The sequence below is a fragment of the Hylobates moloch genome, unplaced genomic scaffold, assembly GCF_009828535.3.
Source record: "Hylobates moloch isolate HMO894 unplaced genomic scaffold, HMol_V3 SCAFFOLD_11, whole genome shotgun sequence".
NCBI classification, from domain to species: domain Eukaryota; kingdom Metazoa; phylum Chordata; class Mammalia; order Primates; family Hylobatidae; genus Hylobates; species Hylobates moloch.
In genome coordinates, this window is record NW_026652286.1 from 35178169 (window position 1) to 35197364 (window position 19196).

Sequence of the window (19196 nt, forward strand, 5' to 3'; positions counted from 1 at the left end):
AGCAGTGAATTCTGAGATTTTAGTGAGCCCATCACCCAATACTGCACATTGTACCTAACATGTATTAGTTTCTTTATCCCTGTCCCCGCTCCCGCCTGTGCCATTCTCAGTCTCTAAAGTGCATTATATCACTCTGTATTTAGCCTTGGGATTCTTGCAACTGGGACTGCCACTGGTTCCCCCCACCCCAGGGCCCCTCCTGCCTGCTCCCTCCAGGCCTTATCCTGGTTATAGACCAACCCTGCTCCACCCTGGCTGGGCCCAAGGTCTCCTACTGATAGACCAGGGGCTTCCAGAGACCCGTGGAGAGGCCTGGAGTGGCCTGGAGCTCACAGCTTCTGTTTCTGCTCCCGCGGTGGTTCATCACATATCTAAGCCTCTACCTGGGGCCCTGGCCTGAGGCTGAGCCCTGCTACCTTGCCTTGCTCATGCTGAGCCAGGAGTCCTACCCTGAATCACCTTCTGCCAGATGGAATCCCATGCCCTCTAGGCCGATCCCCTGACTGCTCGGTGTTGAGTGTTTCTTAAATTCCACTCAAGTCAAATATTAGGAAGTTACTCCAGGGAGGAACTGCTAGAAAGGCAGAGAGGGGCAAAGGTGAGCTTGCCAAGGGAGTTGGGTATAAAGGGGAAGGTAAAGTGGGCCTGGAGCCACTACAACAGGCTCCTAATGAGCTCCCCTTACCCTCTCCAATCCATTCTACCTACTGGAGCCAGACTATGACAGGCCTCCAGGTATGGCTGTGCAGGATGTGCACTGCACAACTCCCAGGCACATCATTCACACTTCCAGGGCACCACTGTCATGGACTGCAAGGTAAACAGAGCCTCTTGGAGCTGTGTAGCTCACAGCTCGTATGGCCATACAACTATTTCACTTAGAAGGTCCAAAATCCTAAATCATGGCTTTTAAGGCATAGCCTGACCTGACCTGCCTACCTTCCCACTCTCATTTGGTGCCACACCGCCTCCCTCACTATGTATCACAGTCACTGTGGCTTCCTTTCACTACCCTCCCCATGGGCCATGCTTGGCCTCTGCCCATGCTGTTACAACATCTAGATCACTCTTCCCAAATAGCCGGCTCTAGGTCCTCCTGCAGACCTCAGCTCAAAGCACAGGCTCCTGGAGGGAGGCCTTCCTGACCCTGGCCTGGGCGCAGGGGTCCTGTTTTATGTTCTCAAAGCTCCCACATGCTTCCTTCATAGTACTCACTCCAGGTGTAAATCAGTGACTTGTATGCTTATTGATTAACATCTGCCTCTGCCCTGGACTATAGGTTCCTTGAACACAGAGAACACGGACCCTCCAAGGATATTAACAGATCCATGAATGAATGGTTGCCCAGTGTCTTGGAAGCCCAGGAAAAAAATTCCAGAGAGGGCGGACAAGAGGGCCACATGCCTCCCAAGAGGGTGAGGAGGTTAAGGACTGTGTTCCCAGGGAACACAGGCCCAGCAGGTGACTTGGGAGAGAGCAAGGCCAAGAGCAGGTGGAGGTGAAGTGTTAACAACAGCATGGGCAGATCAGAAGTGGAGGCATGAGTACGGGTCACAAAGGAGGAATTTGGGGGCCTGGTGAAGGACAGACACTGATGGAGGCAGGGGGATTTGTTTTCCCTTTTGAAAGGTGGGTGAGTTCTGAGGTTGCTAGAAAAAGAAAATGTCCAATATGGGAGAATGTTTTAAACTGGCCATTTTAATGGTTACTAAGTGACATTTTTATGTTCACAGAAGTTTGAAGTCCATCTCCACTACTGCTGTGTGACTCTGGCAGTCACTTAAATTCTCTGAATCAGTTTTCTCACTGGTAAAATTGGGCAATACCTTTACGAAAAACACCCAGAATATATTAAGGGTCCCCTAAATGGTAGTTTTCTTTCTGTTTTCCCATCTTTGCCCGTTAGCAGAGCTGCTATGTACAGCCGTGCAGTCTGTGCACTGCACAATACCTGCACCATTCACATGGACTAAGCCCTGCTCCTTGGAAATCTGAGTTGCTTCTTCACCACCTTCACCACTAACGCCAACAGATGGGCCGGGTGAATAGGGGAGACAGCAGTCAGAGACACTGCCTATCACTTATCACCTGTTCTTATCAAGAAAGCCAAGACCGGGGCCCCCAGGTAGTCCCAGGCAGACTAGCAGGCCAGCAGGAGACTGGACTATCTCAGCCAGGAGAAGGGCTGTGGATTCCTAGGAATATATTGTAACTCCATGCCGTATAAACAGAGCCACTTCAAAAAGCCCTGATCTCATAAATTGTGTGATTAGCAACTCAGTTCAGTTCTGATAGCCTCTGTGTGCTGGCCCGGGGCCCCTCTCTGGAGGCAGACAGCCAGGACTATGGGGCCCCTGGTCAGATACACCAGAACAGAGGCTGTCTGGCAGCCTGCGGCCAAGGAAAAGGCGGCTCTAGAGATAAAACAGCTTCTGGCCAAGGGGAAAGGGCTCATTGTTTGCTCCTCCCACCCAGAGGTATTAGTGACTCTTTCCATCAGGAGAGGACCATCCAAAATGAGTTCATGAATCTCTAAATGATGCAGAGGCCAAAGGAAAGAGAGGAATTCTCTTCCCAGCAGAAACCGTCTTTGCACAAAGGGACAAGGCCCTCTGTGGCCATTTGTGACACCACAGTTTCCTTCATCCCAAGGCACTGCTGAAGGCCCTTCTCCGAAGCCTTCCCCCGCAGTCTCTGAACCCCTTGACCAAGGTCGGAGGCCCCTGCTGGCTCAGGGCTGGCAGCTGGTGGGGGCTGGAATCAGTTAGGTGGCCACTAGGTGGTTACTTATGCTCTAGCCCCCAGCCGACCTCCTGGCGCCTCTATCTCATCCTGCCTGCTATCTCTACCTGCTCTCTATTCCCCACTGGGGCAGGATCCATGCTGTACAGATGCTCCTTTTCATGGTGACCTACTGCCCTATGAGTTTGCCATTTGCTTTATTTATTTTTAAAAACTTTTAAGTCATTAAAATTTTTTAAAAATATGACATACCTCTGGAAAAAGAAAACCATGCAACATATATGTACTGTTTTAAATATTTGAAAATTAACTCCTGCCCACCAAAAATAGAACATTGTCAGTATCCTAGAAGCATCCCCTCCCCTTCTACATTCCCTCTCTCATTCCCCAAATATAACCACTGTGCTGACACTTATGATTACTTCCTTGCTTTTCTTACCAGTCCTAGCATCAACATACGTGCCCTTGAAGAGTAGATTCGAATGTTGCCTCTTTTTGTATTTCACAGGATTCATCTATGTTGTTACATGAGCTGTCTGTTTTTTTTTTAACAGTTTTACTGAGGTATAGCTATAATTATCCAACTATAATTCTATAATTGTTCAAGAATAAAGCTTCTTGGCCAGGCAGGGTGGCTCACGCCTGTAATCCCAGCACTTTGGGAAGCCGAGGCAGGCGGATCACTTGAGGTCAGGAGTTCAAGACCAGCCTGGCCAACATGGTGAAACCCTGTCTCTACTAAAAATACAAAAATTAGCCGGGTGTGGTGGTGGCAGCCTGTAATCCCAGCTACTTAGGAGGCTGAGGCAGGAGAATCCCTTGAACGTGGGAGGGGAAGGTTCCAGTGAGCTGAGACTGTGCCATTGCACTCCAGCCTGGAGAGCGAAACTCCGTCTCAGGAAAAAAAAAAAAAAAAAAATCTTCTTGATTTGTTGTCTACCTCTGGTAGATTTTCAGTGCTTCAAAATCATTGTTTTGATCATTTTTGTCCAGTTTTACAAGTGTATTCTCTTGCTTTTTAGCAGAGAATACTCACTGATCTCTTCAGACTACAGTAACTAGAAGTTCCTCCCCTGACTTCTCAGTTCAGTCTTTTTATTGTCATGGTTGTATTATAATCCATGATATGAATATGCTCCAATTTATGTAGCTAGTCTACTGGGATGTACACTCCAGCCTATGCTATCATGGGTATTATTGGGCTTGTCTCCTGGTGTATGGACATACATACCTATGAATGGAATTGCTAAGTCAACGAGTGTGCTAACTTCCTATTACTGCTGTAGTAAATTAGCACACATTTGGTGGCCTAAAAACAACATAAATGTATTATCTCTGAATTCTAGAAATCAAAAGCCCCAAATCCATCTCACTGAGATAAAATCACAGTGTCAGCACAGCTGCATTTTTTTCTGGAGGCTCGAATGGAGATCCTTACACTTGTTCTTTCCAAGTGGGGGATGGAATAAGTTAGGTGGCCATAAGGCAGTTACTCATGTTCTAACCCTCTGGGGTTGCCTGCATTCTCTGGCTCATAACCCTCTTCCATCCCTAAGGCCAGCAATGGTTGGGTGAGCCTTTCTTATGCTACATCACCCTCACACTCCTGTCTCCCTCTTCGACTTATAATAAGGATCCCTGTGATGACATTGGGACCACCTAGATAATGTCATCCTCTCAAGACCCTAAATTTAATCACATCTGCAAAGTCCCTTTTGCCATGTAAGATAACACATGAACAGGTACTGAGGATTAGGACCTGGACATTTTTGGCCAGCGATGGAGACCACATTATTTTATAGCATATTACAAATCTTCAACTATGTTAGATGAGAACAAACTGTTTTCTACTTTCAGCTAAATAAGGACTGAATAAAAATAAAACGGTTCTAGCAATTTAGAATACCAGCAGTTTCTGTTGTTCTACATCCTTGCTAACATTTGGTATGATTAGAGTTTTAAATGGTTGTCACTGTTGGCTTCTGTACAGTATCTCCTAGGGGAATGGGGGAGTTGAACATTTTCCATGTTATCAGCCACTGACCAAGTCTTCCCCAAATGAAGTGATCTCCTGGAACTAAGCTGCCATCACCTGCTTGGTTTTTCAGCATTGCTTGCCATCTGGTCCCAGGTATGAGACTCCTTAAATTTTAGATATTTAGTCCTACAGACTTCAATCCTGCCTGGTACTAGATGTCTTCTGAGTCCCTGCCTGCCTGTTATTCTGGAGTCTTAACCATAATTGATGATGAGTCTACTTGAAAGGTGATAACAGGGTGGACATGTAAATTTGAAGACATGTGGCACAATGCCCTAAATAAAAAGCTGCCAGCTGCATGACAATATTTCTTTTTCTTTGTTGCCCAGGCTGGAGTGCGGTGGTGCAACTTCCGCCTCCCAGGCTCAAGCGATCCCTTCCACCTCAGCCTCCTGAGGAGCTGGGACCACAGGCATGCACCAATACACCTGGCTAATTTTTTTGTGTTTTTTGTACAGATGGGGTCTCACTATGTTGCCCAGGCTGGTCTCAAACTCCTGAGCTCAAGCTGTCTGCCCACCTTGGCCTCCCAAAGTGTTGGGATTACAGGTGTGAGCTTCCACACGTGGCCATTATTTCAACTGCTCCACTGGTTATGAACTTGATGCTAACCCTTGGCTTACACTAACTCAGGCACTAAAGGGTCATGAAGCCTGGGCAGCAAGTCATCTCAGATACAAACCCAGTTTCTAGGGGATTTCAAGGCACAACAGAGCTTTGAGTGTTAAACAGCACAGTGGAGAATGCATTTTCCTGACCTTAAAAACATGTTGCCATGAAAAATGCCTCCACCACAACCAGTTTGATTTTGAAATGCCCTCAAAGAATTACCCACATTGGCACCCTTTGAAATGTCTGCATCATTTACTTCCAACTCTCACTTTCCAGGTAGAAGCATAAAAACCAGGCGGAATGCTGGGATTCACTTCTTTCAAAGTACAGTTTCATAAAATGCTATTTCCATTCCCCTTTACGTACTGGAAATTTGCAGCACGGGCATAATGCCCTGTGTCATAACAAATAAAACACGTGTTTTTCCATCCACATCGGTCAGTTAGTTTCATATTCAGCAACTTAATAATTGCATAAAAATATCACCTATATTCAAAAATATTCCTATAGATTGATTTATATTGGGAAAATCATCTGTCCCAAGGGAAAGAAATATCCCAATTCTAAAATATCAGAAGTACTTCCAATCTGTAACCAGGAAGTTTCATATTAAGTGGTTCAAGAAAATGGAAGCAAAATGATGGTCAGAACTTTCTCACTGTGTCTGTCCTCCCAGAAGCAGGGTGCTGATCATCTGCCCACAGAACAAGACAAGTCCATTCCTAATGGCATTAAGAAGGCTGGAGTGGCCTTGCCAAAGAGAGAGCCCCGGGGGACACCAGCCTTGCTAGAGGCCCTCCCCCAGGTCTCAGTTGACCAGAGGCTTAGGACAAGGTGGTAATAAATGAGAACAGGAATTGACCTTTGTTGGCTAGAGTCAATAGATAACGAGTCTGGAAGGAGTCATGAGACAGGATCCCCATTCTTCCCCAGGGGGGACTTTTGCGCATGCTGTCATTCTGTCTGGCATGCGCATACTTCTCTTCCAGTCTCCATACACCAAAGCCCTACCTGGTCCTTATGGTTCAGCCCCACTGTCACCATCTCCATCAAACTGTTCCTCCCCCCAAGACAGAAGTGGTGTCACCTCCTCAGTCCTCACAGTCTCTTCCTTGTACCTCTTTCATAACAGTTCCCATGACTGTCATTTCATTTTGCTAACTGGCTGCAACTTTTCTCTTCCCTGGTTGGCTGCACATGCCTTGAGGTTCAGAAAGGTCTTACCTCCCTTGTTATATCATTGTCTACAGGGTCTCAAGCCCACTAGACCAGGGCATGGCCCCCACTAGGTGGGGGTCTGGATAGAGGAGCTCAGAGGCAGGAAGGGGGCATGAAAACCCACCATTCCTACTCATCCACTTGCCTGTAAACTACCAGAAAAGTGCAAGCAAAAGGGCCACAAATGGCATTCTCAATGTTTCCAGGGGACATATGCAGAAGATTATCTGCAACTCAGTGGTGACTCGCCAGCTCTGGTGAAATGGAATACTTCAGTCAGTAAGGGGCAGAAAGCAAACATCCGTACCAAGACTACTAAGAGAAATGTGCCTCCTCTGCTCACGAATGCACGTGTGCACTCCTAGCATGAGTATGCAAGGGCTGCAGGAGCACTTGTTCCTTCTGCATTTCCCCTCAGACTTATATTTACAACCCAAACCCCACAAATCACGGCCTGTCCTCAGACAGAGTCTGAGCAGGCAGAGCTCCGCATCTGTCAGGAGAGAAGCGGTTTTGCTCAGCCCAGAACGGTCTGCGCTGCACCTTCACCCCGATTGGCGGGGACACAGCTCTTTGGCAGGTCAGCACCCTGTGCAGGGACAGGAAAACCTGGAAATTGGGCACAGGGCAGTTCCTGCAGCAGCACTTCTGCTCGGGCCTTGATCCCCACGATCCCATGCATGGCATGTGTGGGATTTCAGATTCTTTTCTTCCCCTGGCTGTGCAGCTGCAGCTCACAAAGGGTCTCTGGGACTGAGCAGCTGCACCAAGTCCCACCTTCCCCAGCAATGAAGGCTTCAGAAAATGCTTCCCTCTGCTACAAAATCTGAGTACTCATGTGCAGGGAGAGGGTCTCACTCTGTTGTCACAAACCCAGGAAAGAGCAAAGTACCTTCTGGCCGTGGTTTTGGCTTTTCCAACCCTCCATCTTGCATGAGCTCAAAGGCAAAGGAGACATTCAAGACCTGGCAAGAGAGATGCAGACAGCATGTACCATTGCACACCCAGGAGCCCCGGGACCTGGTCCTGGGAAGTGAAGGAGCCCAGCACTGTAGCCAGAGGGACAGAGGCTCAACTAATGTCAAAGATAAATATGGCTACCAAAATGGGCAGGCCACCTGGAGCGTGAGCTAGCTGATCCTAGCTTGCTGTTGGAGAAGCACAAAACTCCCTTCATATCCTACTGTGTTCCTGTGTAAACTGCCAGGACTTCAAATTGGGGGTGTCAGTGCACACGTCTGGAAGAATCAGATGGCAGGACATGTTCAACAGGCAGAGCAGGCTTTCTGCTGTGGACCAAATGCCTTTGTGTAGTGAGCAGGATGTGGCAGCCTACGAGAGGCCATCAGAACCAGGCTAAGCATGAGCCTCAGGTCTGACCAGCTTCACAGTCACTTTCCTTGTCACTTCTGGGAAGAGAGGAGGCTGGGCTGGAGCACTTGACAGGAACACAGGGCAGCGGACCAGGGCCAGGCTTCAGGGGAAGGGAAAGGCAGTCAGGGATGCCCAGTGGTCTGCAGGTAGCTCCTTCCCAGCTCAGCTCTTATAATGGGTCCCACCTCCAGGCACTGAAGACCTTGAGCAGAGGGGAAGCTTCTGCCTTTTTTTCTGGATAGCCCCAGCATGGGTGTGGGCACATGAGTCGGGGATGTGGGCTAGGGGGCCTCCCTTGATGTCCCTTCTCCTTACCTTCTGTTCAAAGCTGTCCGGGGTCAGGAAGAAGCTGTGCAGGGGCACAAAGTAGCCCTCCAGGAGCCCCATGAGCAGCACCAGGTACACCCCATCTGCAAACTGGAGGAAGAGCCAGGTGATGGCACTGGCCCCTGAGCCTCCCAGCCAATCCCCATCCAGGGGGCCCATCAACTTCTGTGCTATGCCACCTGAAGCCTACCACCCCAGGCAGGCTGCTAGCTGGGGGGTAGGGGCAGTGGCCCGAGACAAGGAGGTCTGCTCTGCCCCACGTCTGGCTGGCACAGGAGCCACAAGCCCAGGCCCTGATCTCAGCTGACCCAGCATTTACTGAACAGAGGTTGTGTACCAACTCCTGGTCTAGGCATGGGGACCAGAGCATGGGTGGGGGTCAGTGTGGCTCCTGCCCTGGAGGAGTGCACAGTCCAATAGGGAAACTGGTGTAGGGGCAAGGCACAGCTACTCTGATGGAAGGAAGCTTGCTGGCCTAAGTGAGGCTGAGAAAGGTTGCCCACAAGCACTGAAGGCATCAGAGGAGTCTTCTGGAGGGGCCAGAGCCTGAGTGGAGAGCTGAGGATGAGCAGGATCAGCTAGAGTGGGGCAGAGGGAGGAGGGGGAGGTGATGTCCAAGGTGAATTGCATGAGGCTCCTGGGGTGATCTGTGCTTTCTGAACAGAGAAAGGACTAGTGTCACACAGGCCTGGGCATTCTTTCTCCCATCTCTCTTCAGTATTACAGCAGCAGAGTGCAGCTGTTATGAATGTGGGCTATGGGCCCAGGCCTCCCAGGTGCAAATTCAGCTCTCTCACCTACTAGCTATATGCCTTGGGCAAGTTATGTCACTTCTCTGTACTCATATGTCTTATCTGTGAAACAGGGATGGTAATAGAATAGTATCTACGTCACAGGGTTATCATGAGGACTAAGCCAGTTAATATGCAGAGAGGGCCTGTAAACTGCTAGGCGTGTAGCATTGAATAAATATTAAATATTGCTATTACTGTCTGGGAAAACAACAAAGCAATCAGGACATGACTGACTTGCTCTTGCTGGCAAAAGCAGAACTACGTGCTGAGGACCCTGGCAAGAGGCTTGCAGCCCGGTCCCTTCCTAGGCAGAAGAGGCCAGATTGGTTGGGAAACCAGGCCCAAGGGACAGGACAGTCCCTCGGCTAAGTGCGGAGGCTGCTGGTCTTCTGCTCAGGGCTGGGTGAAGTGAGCATACACTGAGCGCTCAGGGCAGGCTTGTGGAGGCCGTGGAGGCCGGGGATGACGGACCTTGGGAGGAGTAGGGGTTCCAGGTAGGGGGGGATGGCCTGGCAAAGACATAGAGGTCAGGTGCACATTCGACCTTCTAGAACCCTTTCAAAGGAGGCTGGGCCACCAAATGTTTATGAGTGTATATAGCTGCTGGGGTTTACAGAAGGCCACATTTCTTGGAATCACCTTAGGAGCCCCGAGTCTGCTCAGAGAGTTTTCTAGGTAGCCAGCTGGCCGGCCTGTGGCTCAGCCGTCATTAAGGGCATAAGACCCTGAGCTTGGGCTTGCCTTAAAGGCAGCTCCTGGCCGAGTAAGGTGGCTCATGCCTGTAATCGCAGCACTTTGGGAGGCTGAGGTGGGTGGATCGCTTGAGCTCAGGAGTTCAAGACTGGCCTGGGCGACATGGTGAAACCCTGTCTGTACTAAAAATACAAAAAAATTAACCGGGTATGGTGGTGCATGCCTGTAGTCCCAGTGCTCAGGAGACTGGGGTGGGAGGATCACCTGAGCCTGGGAAGTCGAGGATGCAGTAAGCCGTGATCGTGCCACTGCACTCTAGCCTGCATGACAGGAGTAAGACCCTGTCTCAAAAACAAAAGGGTAGCTCCTCCCAGCTTCCATCCATCAGGCCTGCAACTCAGGTGGGAACGGCCTGAGCATGACTCACCCTAGGTGGACACGAGAGAGCAGACCCCAGAGTCTGTCAAAATCAAGGCCCTTCTGGTGGGAGCTGAGCAACTGGGCTTCATTCAAGCTGTGGTGAGAAGGAGTTAGGAGTAAAAGAATCCAATCTGTGAGCTCAGGGGTGACCTTGGGTTAGGGTTGGGGTCATTCACAGCTCTGAGTGCCAGGCTTAGACTGCTCCTCACCTCCCATGGCTGGTTCCACTGACTTGGTAGGAATAGTAGATAAAACTGTAGAGACCCAAAATGCTTGGCAGTGACCCCTGTCATAGCACTCCCTGCCCTTGAAAATGGAGCTGATCATTCCAGGGCCCATTCTAGCTCACTTAAGGAAGCGTCACTTTTCCACAACGTTCCTTATTTCCTACAAGAGTACATGAAGCTCATTTCACACAGTCTAGACACACTCAGGTGGAGCTCAGCGACAAACTGGCATTTGCCTTTAAAATAAAGGGAGGTACCCAGATGATTGAAAGAGAAGTATAAGGCAGAAGTTCACCAAGAATGAAAGGAGGTGGGGAAACAGGATTCATCAGGCTCAAAATATCTCCCCAATAAAGATTAGTTAAGTAGAAAGAGAGGAAAAATAACTTTATAATAGGGAAATCTGGTGAACACCACCCTAACCAAATAATCCAACTTATCACTAGCAGTGGAACTAATGGACAGAGTGCCTCCTCCTGGGATGCCCCGGGAAGAACACAGCCTTGCTTGGGGAGTGCTGTTAATGAAAATGCATGACCTGAATCTAATATGCGCAGAAAAGACAGTCTATAAACCAACTGGCCTGAACACTTCAAAAAGCGTCAATGCCACGACAAGAAAGGCCGAGGAGTTGTTCTATGTGAAAAAGAGACTAAAGAGACGTGACAAGTAAATGCAGCATGTGAGCAAACTGGACAACTGGCAAAATCTGAACAGAGTGTTTTTTCCAACCACATGATGTTGCCATTTTAGTAGGTTAAAAACAGTCGGCCGGGCACGGTGGCTCATGCCTATAATCCCAGCACTTTGGGAGGCCAAGGTGGGTGGATCACCTGAGGTCAGGAGTTTGAGACCAGCCTGACCAACATGGTGAAACCCCATCTCTACTAAATACAAAAAATTAGCCGGGCATGGTGGCGCATGCCTGTAATTCCAGCTACTTGGCAGGCCGAGGCAGGAGAATCGCTTGAACCTGGGAGGCCGAGGTTGCAGTGAGCCGAGATCTTGCCACTGCACTCCAGCCTGGGCAACAAGAGTGAAACTCTATCTCAAAAAACAAAAAACAAAAAAACAAAAACAGTCGAATGTCAGTAATTTCATATGACTCAATCTAAACAGATTAATGTATTATGTTAAAACTGCCTGCCTTTGATAATTGTGTTGTGGTTACGTAAGAGAATGTGCTTGTTCTTGAGAGACATATGCTCAAGCATTTAGGGGTGCAGAGAAAGAGAGAGAGGTGTGGCCAAATATTAACAATCGGTGCATCCCAGTGAAGGGTATATGAATATTCATTCTTGTAATTTTCACAATAAAAAGTTGGAAAAAATCCACAGAGACTCAGTCCACCCCTCAGAGTAGGACAGATTCCCATGCCCTCATCCCCTTCAGCTGGGGAAGCCCTCCTGGCCAAGTGTGGTGGGCCACTCGGAACAGGGGCTATAGGGCAGGGCCCTGCCTCCATCTGTGCTGGGGTCTGTCACCCACCTGGGTTTCCAGTTCTGTGACCTCCAGGTTCAGTTTATTCAGGTGCTTGTTCACGAAAGTGATGAGTGTCTAAAAGAGAAGCAAAGCAGGCCCTGAGCTGGGGACTCGCATTAGTGCAGGAGCCTGTGGCTGCTCCGTGACTCCCGTGAGGGCGAGGGTGAGGGTGAAAGCAGGGGATCAGGCCCAGCCAAGAGCCCCGGGCCCAGGAGCTCTCTCTGCAAAGGCCCTTGAGTGCACAGGGAGGGCCACAGGCTCGACTTTGCAGTCCCATACAACTCAGGGTGTGTAAGGAACAAGGAGGTCCCAAGAGGCAGAATGATAGGTGGAGTGTCTGAGCCAGTGTCTGGGTGGGGGAAATGTGATAAAATGATTCCACTGGATCTCTCCTTCCTGTCCCTTCTTTGGCACAGGTGCCTAGGCCAGGGAGACAGGGAATTCTGTGAGGAGCGGGGAATGCTGAGATTGCTGGGGTTAGCCTGGGTGGGAAGACAGGCTGCTCATGGTGATGGAGGGGAAAAGGCCTGGGTGCAACATCCAGTGAGGAACAGACAGGTACATGGATGGCAAGGGGGAAAGCCCCGTGTGTGCAGAGGTTAGGTGATGCCACCAGTTCTGGCAGGAAGCTCGCAAGCTGCAGGGATGGGTTTTCCCAATGTTCTGTTGCATCTCGCTTCCCTCTCTCCATCCCAGGCACCCCTTTCCCACCTTTTTCACCACATTCAGCTTGTCTGGGGCATGGTCGAACAAGGTGTCAAAGGCATCACGTTCTGTAAAAGAGGGAAACACAATGTGGAGCACAGGGCCGATCCCTGGCGGGGAAGCCCACCTCGGGCCCCAGAGCCATGCGCCTCTCTAGGTTACAAGGTCAACTACCGACGGGAAGCCTCTGGGATACAGACTGTGCTGGGAACTCTGGAATGTGATTTGGGGCTAAGATTTGGGGTGATTCTCACCCTGGGAGCCTGTGTCTGTGTCCATGCACTTGTACATTATTGGATTGGGGCAGGCTCAGGGCTCTCTTAGGTAGTGTGACCCAGGATTAGTCATTTCCCTTCATTGTATTCCATTATATCCTGACTTAGCCATTGTTTAGGTGTTTCTGAACCTCTGTAGAGGGAGAATGTTATCCAAATATTAAATCATTTCATCCCCCAATTTTCAAAAACAGGAGACCCATGACAAACAAGCTGGCAGAAGGCACAGAGAAGAGGGCTGGGAGCCAGGGAGCTCCAGGATGGGATATGAGCTCTTCCTCTTAAGTGATCTAGGCCACTTCAACTCTTTGTGCCTTAGTTTACTCTCCTATAAAATGTCATTTTAAAAATAACCCTCCCTCAGGTTTGTCATGAGGATGAAGGGTGAGAACAAGCATGTGCGTGCTCTGTAAACTCTGTCATGTTCTCCTGAAGTGAATAATTTTTAGCATGATTGAAATATTTCAAAATATTACCCACAGTAAATATCAGGATCATAGAAAATAGCAAAGCCATGCTGCCTGCAAGGATTCTCCTTGCTGGAGCCTCCGTGTTCTCAGAACCAAGAGGTGACACAGTGGAAGGGATCTGACTCAGGAAAGGAGAAGGGTCTCCAAGGTGAACCTGGGGCTGGGAGGGTGCGAGGCCCTGAGGCCTGCCTTTTCCAACTCTGGCACCAGTGGGTAAATCTGAGACGACCAGGAAGGGGATGGTGATCCCTAACATTCATGGACTTCATAAACAAACAAACCCGGTCGTGATAAATGGAAGAGATAAGAGCTGTGATGAGGGAAGAAAGAGAAGACAGTCTCTAGAAGGACAGAGTGGGGAGAGGGGACAGTCCTTGTGTTCATGCATGTCTTGCTTTATTTCCATGAGACAATTAGAGCAAAACTGCCCTGAAAATGCCCAGGACCTATCCAGAAGCCTCGGGCAAGCTAATGAATCCTTCTGGGCTACAGGTCTCTCATCTCTAAAATGAGGATAATTACAGTAAATATTTCAGTGGGATGTTATGAGCATTAGATGATTTAATATCTAGAAATATTTTAGCATACTTCCTAGGACATAGTAAATGCTCAAAACATTTTTTTCTGAGGACATTTATGGTTCTTTTTGATTGTTATATTGGTTTATCCATCTGCACACCTATCACCCACTAAATAAGCACTTGCAAGTAGTGCACTGGAAAGAATAATAAACTTGGAGTTAAGTGCTTGATAAACCAAGATCATAATCTCCTTCACCCTTGGGCTGTGGGGTCCCAGGGGGTGTAATCGTGGCTTCATGTGTTTACTGTGAACATCAATAGCTACAAAAGTGCTTCATAAATGGCAAGGTCAACGGCCTGATAACTTTCAAGATGACTGTGCAGGTGTAGGTAGTCTTCTTCCCGCCAGTAAGCTGTCCCTCCCAACCCAATTGGCCATGTCACCCAGGCTGGTGAAGACATATATCCAGGTGACAAGCTGAGAGCCTGTTCTTCCCAGCTGCTGCAGAATTAACTAAAGCCCCAGTGCAGCCACCAGTGCCAGAGGACAATCTTATGTGACTTACCATGCCTCCCGGAAAGAGCCCTGGAGGAAAAAGAGAAAGAAAATAGTGTGACTCTTCTCTTGTCCCTTACAAGAGGCCAGTCCTCTGAAAGGACACTCCACCACTGCTGGAAGCCCACCCCATGCTGCCTGCCACCCACCTGCCCTTGGCTGAGGAGCTCAACAAGCCTCCTTCCACTGGCATTTTATTCTGCACGGCCTCCAGTTATTGAGACTTTACCACATTACCACCCATTTTTCCCCATCTGTTACACCCATATAGTAGTGTAATGCAAAGCCTGGCATAGTGATGCCTAAAGGATCACTTTTTGCCTTAAATAAAATCATATTATTGCTTGCAGTTAAAGAACATTGGACTCAGGGGCTGAAGATTTCCAACCAGAAAATCTTAAGATTCTTATGGGTGAGTTCAAGCAACCCCTCAATGCAGAATTTTACTGCCTAGGTTGCTGTGGGCAGGTCAGCTTTGTCTCTCTCCTGTCCACCCTGTAGTACCCACCAAGATGCACCTGCCATTGACCCAGGGTAGGTTTTCTCAAAGAGTGCAGGAACTGGAACCACACTCATAGCAGAGAAGCAGCATAGTATCAAGAGCACAAGCTTTAAAGACAGATCATTGAGGTTTAAATTGCACTAAGTGATTTTTTTTGCTGTGTGACTGATATGGTTTGGCTGTGTCCCTACCCAAATCTCAACTTGAACTGTATCTCCTAGAATTCCCACGTGTTGTGGGAGGGACCCAGGGGGAGGTAATTGAATCATGGGGGCTGGTCTTTCCCATACTATTCTCATGATAATGAATAATTCTCATGAGATCTGATGGGTTTATCAGGGTTTCCTCTTTTGCTTCTTCCTCATTTTTCTCTTGCCACCACCATGTAAGAAGAGCCTTTTGCTTCCTGCCATGATTCTGAGGCCTCCCCAGCCATGTGGAACTGTTAAGTCCAATTAAACCTTTTTTCGTTCCCAGTTTCGGGTATGTCTTTATCAGAAGTGTGAAAACAAACTCATACAGTGACCTTGGGCAAGCCAATGAACCTTTCTGGGCACTAGGCCTCTCATCTCTAAAATGAAGATGATTATGGTAAATACTTCAATCGGATGTTGTGATTATTAAATGATTTAATATCTAGAAATATTTTAGCATAATTCCTAGTAAGTAGTAAATGCTCAAAACACTTTTTTCCAAATACACTTTTGGTTCTCATAATGATTATTATATTGGTTTATCCATCAGCACACCTGTCACCCACTAAGTGAGCACTTGCAAGTAGTGCACTGGAAAGAATAATGAACTTGGAGTTAAGTGCTGGATAAACCAAGGGCACAGTCTCCTTCCTCACCCTTGGGCTGTGGGGTTTTAGGGGGTGTAATCATGGCTTCATGTGTTTACTATCAACATCAATAGATAGGAAAGTGCCCCATAAATTGTACTGTGTTGTCATTATTAGGACATCGCATGCATGTTTATGTCTTTGTGGCAGAGAGAGGGGCCATAGAAAGCATAACATGCATCTGAGAGATTGTTCAATAATCTGAAACTTCACACTCCCTGGTTTGGGAGTTTCTCCCAGGCCATGCTCCTCTCTGCTCTGTCGTCTTCTTTCCCAGAGGTGAAATAGTGGGCACAGGCAAGCCCAGCATAGGGGAGGGGTGGTGGGCGGTGGGACAGTGAGGAATTCTCCTTTCCCAACAGGCCTGGCTCCTCCCATCCCTCACAGAACCAAGGCCAAGGTGTGCCCTATAGATCGGCTGACCCTTCAGCTACCAAGACTGGCCTCTGAGGTGATACGGAGGCTGCTTGATGGGGTCTCTATAGGCCATAAACAGGACATCTTGGGAAAGGCCACTTTACATCTCTGGCCCCTAGTCTTGGCCTGGAATGCCCATGCCCCTTAGTCCTTGTTAAGCCATGTACACAGTGTGATCTAGACGGGCAGTGCCCCGGACTCCTGTCAGCCATGGCTGGGGAGAGGGCAGGAACCTCCTAGAGACTGGATGGGCTTGGCAGGTACGGGTCAGCTGTGCTGGAGAAAAGCTGGAACAGCAGCTACAGAGGGCAAGGGAACGAAGTCACAGCTGTGACCACAATAAATCCTTCCTACCTCTCTGGGTGGAGAAACTGAGGTCAGAGAGGTTAAGGGACTCATCTGGTGAGTAAGTGGCAGAGCCTGGATTTGAACTCAAGTTGGGTTGGTTTAGCAGCCTCTGCTCTTTGCACTATGCTGCTCTTGTTCAAGGGGGACTCAGAGAAAAGTCTGGGGAGCAGGGGATGCTGAAAGCTAACTGCCTGACTTTGCGTGGGGCCAGGGCTCAGTTCTCGGGATCACAAACTCACCCCACACTATCAATTTTTTTCTGCTTGAGGAGAAAACTCCTGTTCCCCATGGCAAAATTTTGATAGGTTCTGATATCCCAGTTTCTAAAAATAAATGAGAAAAAAAACCACCCCAAACCAAAAGACAAATCTAAGGTAGAGAGGCTTTCTGGGTCATGGCACATGACCAAATCAGATTCAGAAAAGGAAGAAAAACGTCCTTTTGAAGGTTAACAATTTAAATTCAACCCAGTGTTTATGGCATGACGATTTCATGCTGGGTTGGCTTTTTTTGGGCACACTTTTTCCTGGAGTGGCACAAAATTAGAATTTTTCAATCACTGCTAATTCCCTCTCCCTACTTCCCCACCCAAGTTTGTACCTTAAGCATTGAGAGGCATGTTTTGAATGCATGGAAAAGGCTAAACTATAATCATTGGCTGAAGTCTAATCCCTCCTGCAATCCCAATAAATGAAAACTAAATATCAGCAAATGGATGAATTTCGGAGAAACATCTGTGTTCCATTACAGAATCGCTGGCAACAATGGTGTTGACATACTCTGTGTTACCAGTTATTTCCTCTTGGATTTGCCGAGACTGGAGGATTCCTTCTCGTTTCTGAAATGGGGGTGGGGAAAGGGGTTGGGAAGAGAAGAGAAAACTATGCTTTAGAAAAATACAGAAACACTGATGAGCATTCCTGATAATGAGAAAGTTACTGGTGTTTAAGAAATGCACCCGAGATAAGATAATGCTGGAAGTGAAAGGGGGTCCTGATTTTCTGGGACCGGACTGAACCATTAGGACGCAAGTGCAATTAGTGTTTAGTCCAAACAAGTAGGCTGTTTCTTGGATGGTGAATCTTTCCTTTCTTTATTGGAAGACATTCTGCTGGAAGCAAACTGTTTGCCTCCTGGAGTAATCCACAATAAACCAAATGGAAATGAAGGCCAGGGTGTGTCTGCCCTCCAGCTGGGGCCACAGAGGGAAGCCGAGAAACACATTTAACTGGGGGGCTGGGTGGAGGAACCGAGGCCAACTCAGGGAATTCAGACAAGAGGCAGAGGGTTTTTTTTTTTTTTTTTAACTGATAAATATGGGAGCTTTTAAATAAGTAGTAAGTCCTCACTCAGGTGACTAGCTTATTCTCTGAGAAAAGGTTAAGCATGTTAGAAACTCATCCATCCATCCATCTATCCACCCTTCTCCCATCAACTTATCCTCTTTCTTGTTTATTTCATTAATTAGTGCCTTCTATGTACAAGGCCTTGTGCTGGAGTTAGAACAAATACTATGGAGTATATGATATAGTTTCTGCCCTTGAGGAGCTTAAAGTCAATAGGGATAGATGAAGCAGACACCTGAGAATGGTTTCCCCAAAACAGTCCTGGTTTATCTCTGATATCCCAGCATATTAGTAAGATTCCCTTTCATCTCAAAAGTGTCATGAATAATAGATTACGTGGTCACCCTCGGCAGAAAGTGCTGAACGCAGGCCAGGAGCAAGCACTTTTAGCTAGAATGGTCAGAGAAACCTTCCAAGGGGAGGGGGCCCTGGAGCTGGACACTGAGAAGGGGTTATTTCAATGGGAGGAATGGCCCCAGCCAAGAGGCAGAGGCAGGATGCACAAATGTGTTCCAGAGGCCATCCAGGGGAGGGCAGCTGCCAACAGTCAGGGGGCAGCTCTGAGTGCCAGTTTGGAGGGTTTAAACAGCACTATGTGGGCATGGGAGCTGATGAAGGAGGTAATGTTGGGGTGCAGGAAGACTTTCTGATGGGTGTGAGGAGGGAGATTCATGCTACTACGTCCTTCCACCACCAGCACCAGACACCTGGAGGATGCTGTGACATAGCAAGCAATTGACCAAGCAAATGCATCTTCCCCAAGGCTGAGATGAGTGTGAAGAAGGAAGGAGCCTCTGAACATGGGTGGCTCATCTGAGCCCTGCCTTCTTGAGCCTCCTGCCCAAAGTTCCACAAACAGCCACAGAACCCAGCGTCCTTGCAAAATACTTTTACAGAAGAAAGGAAGAGCTGGATAAGGCCAAGAGTCTATCTGGCTTAGATTAAGAATGGACTAATCAAAACAAAAAAGGAGGTAAAAGAAAAAAAAAATCTATCATTTAAAGAGGACCAGGTGAAGATAAATCAGGACTTCTTTCCACATGCAGTTTCAACACAGGCAGTGTTTTCATGTGGGGCTAATGGAATCTGTGTCCTTGTCCTGCATGGCCATTCATAGACATAAAACCTCATCTCCAACTTTATGCAAAATTAAATGCTTCTGCCTAGAATGGAAAAGAAATCTGGGTTAAATAACCCCTCACACAGCATCCTGATTCACCTCCACCCATTATTTGTTCCCCAAAGAGTTCTCCCTGTGGTTCAGTATGTGACTCACCACCAATTCTGA

The 19196-nt window shown here is 48.1% G+C and overlaps 1 protein-coding gene and 1 long non-coding RNA gene across 2 annotated transcripts in view; one reads left to right on the forward strand and one right to left on the reverse strand.

Annotated features, from left to right (window-relative positions):
* The window catches only part of LOC131384640 (uncharacterized), a 148675-nt gene that overhangs the window by 93279 nt on the left and 36200 nt on the right, over positions 1 to 19196 (forward strand). Inside the window, exon 3 of the long non-coding RNA XR_009215699.1 lies at positions 4743 to 4873. This is a non-coding gene — a long non-coding RNA (uncharacterized LOC131384640). The remainder of the gene's footprint in view (positions 1 to 4742; positions 4874 to 19196) is intronic.
* The window catches only part of PARVA (parvin alpha), a 159577-nt gene that overhangs the window by 9212 nt on the left and 131169 nt on the right, over positions 1 to 19196 (reverse strand). The window contains exons 8-13 of the mRNA XM_032166583.2: positions 17342 to 17400; positions 14465 to 14484; positions 12639 to 12700; positions 11934 to 12002; positions 8300 to 8401; positions 7503 to 7575 (exon numbers count right to left, since the gene is read on the reverse strand). Of these exons, the coding sequence (XP_032022474.2) occupies positions 7503 to 7575; positions 8300 to 8401; positions 11934 to 12002; positions 12639 to 12700; positions 14465 to 14484; positions 17342 to 17400 (385 nt within the window). The remainder of the gene's footprint in view (positions 1 to 7502; positions 7576 to 8299; positions 8402 to 11933; positions 12003 to 12638; positions 12701 to 14464; positions 14485 to 17341; positions 17401 to 19196) is intronic.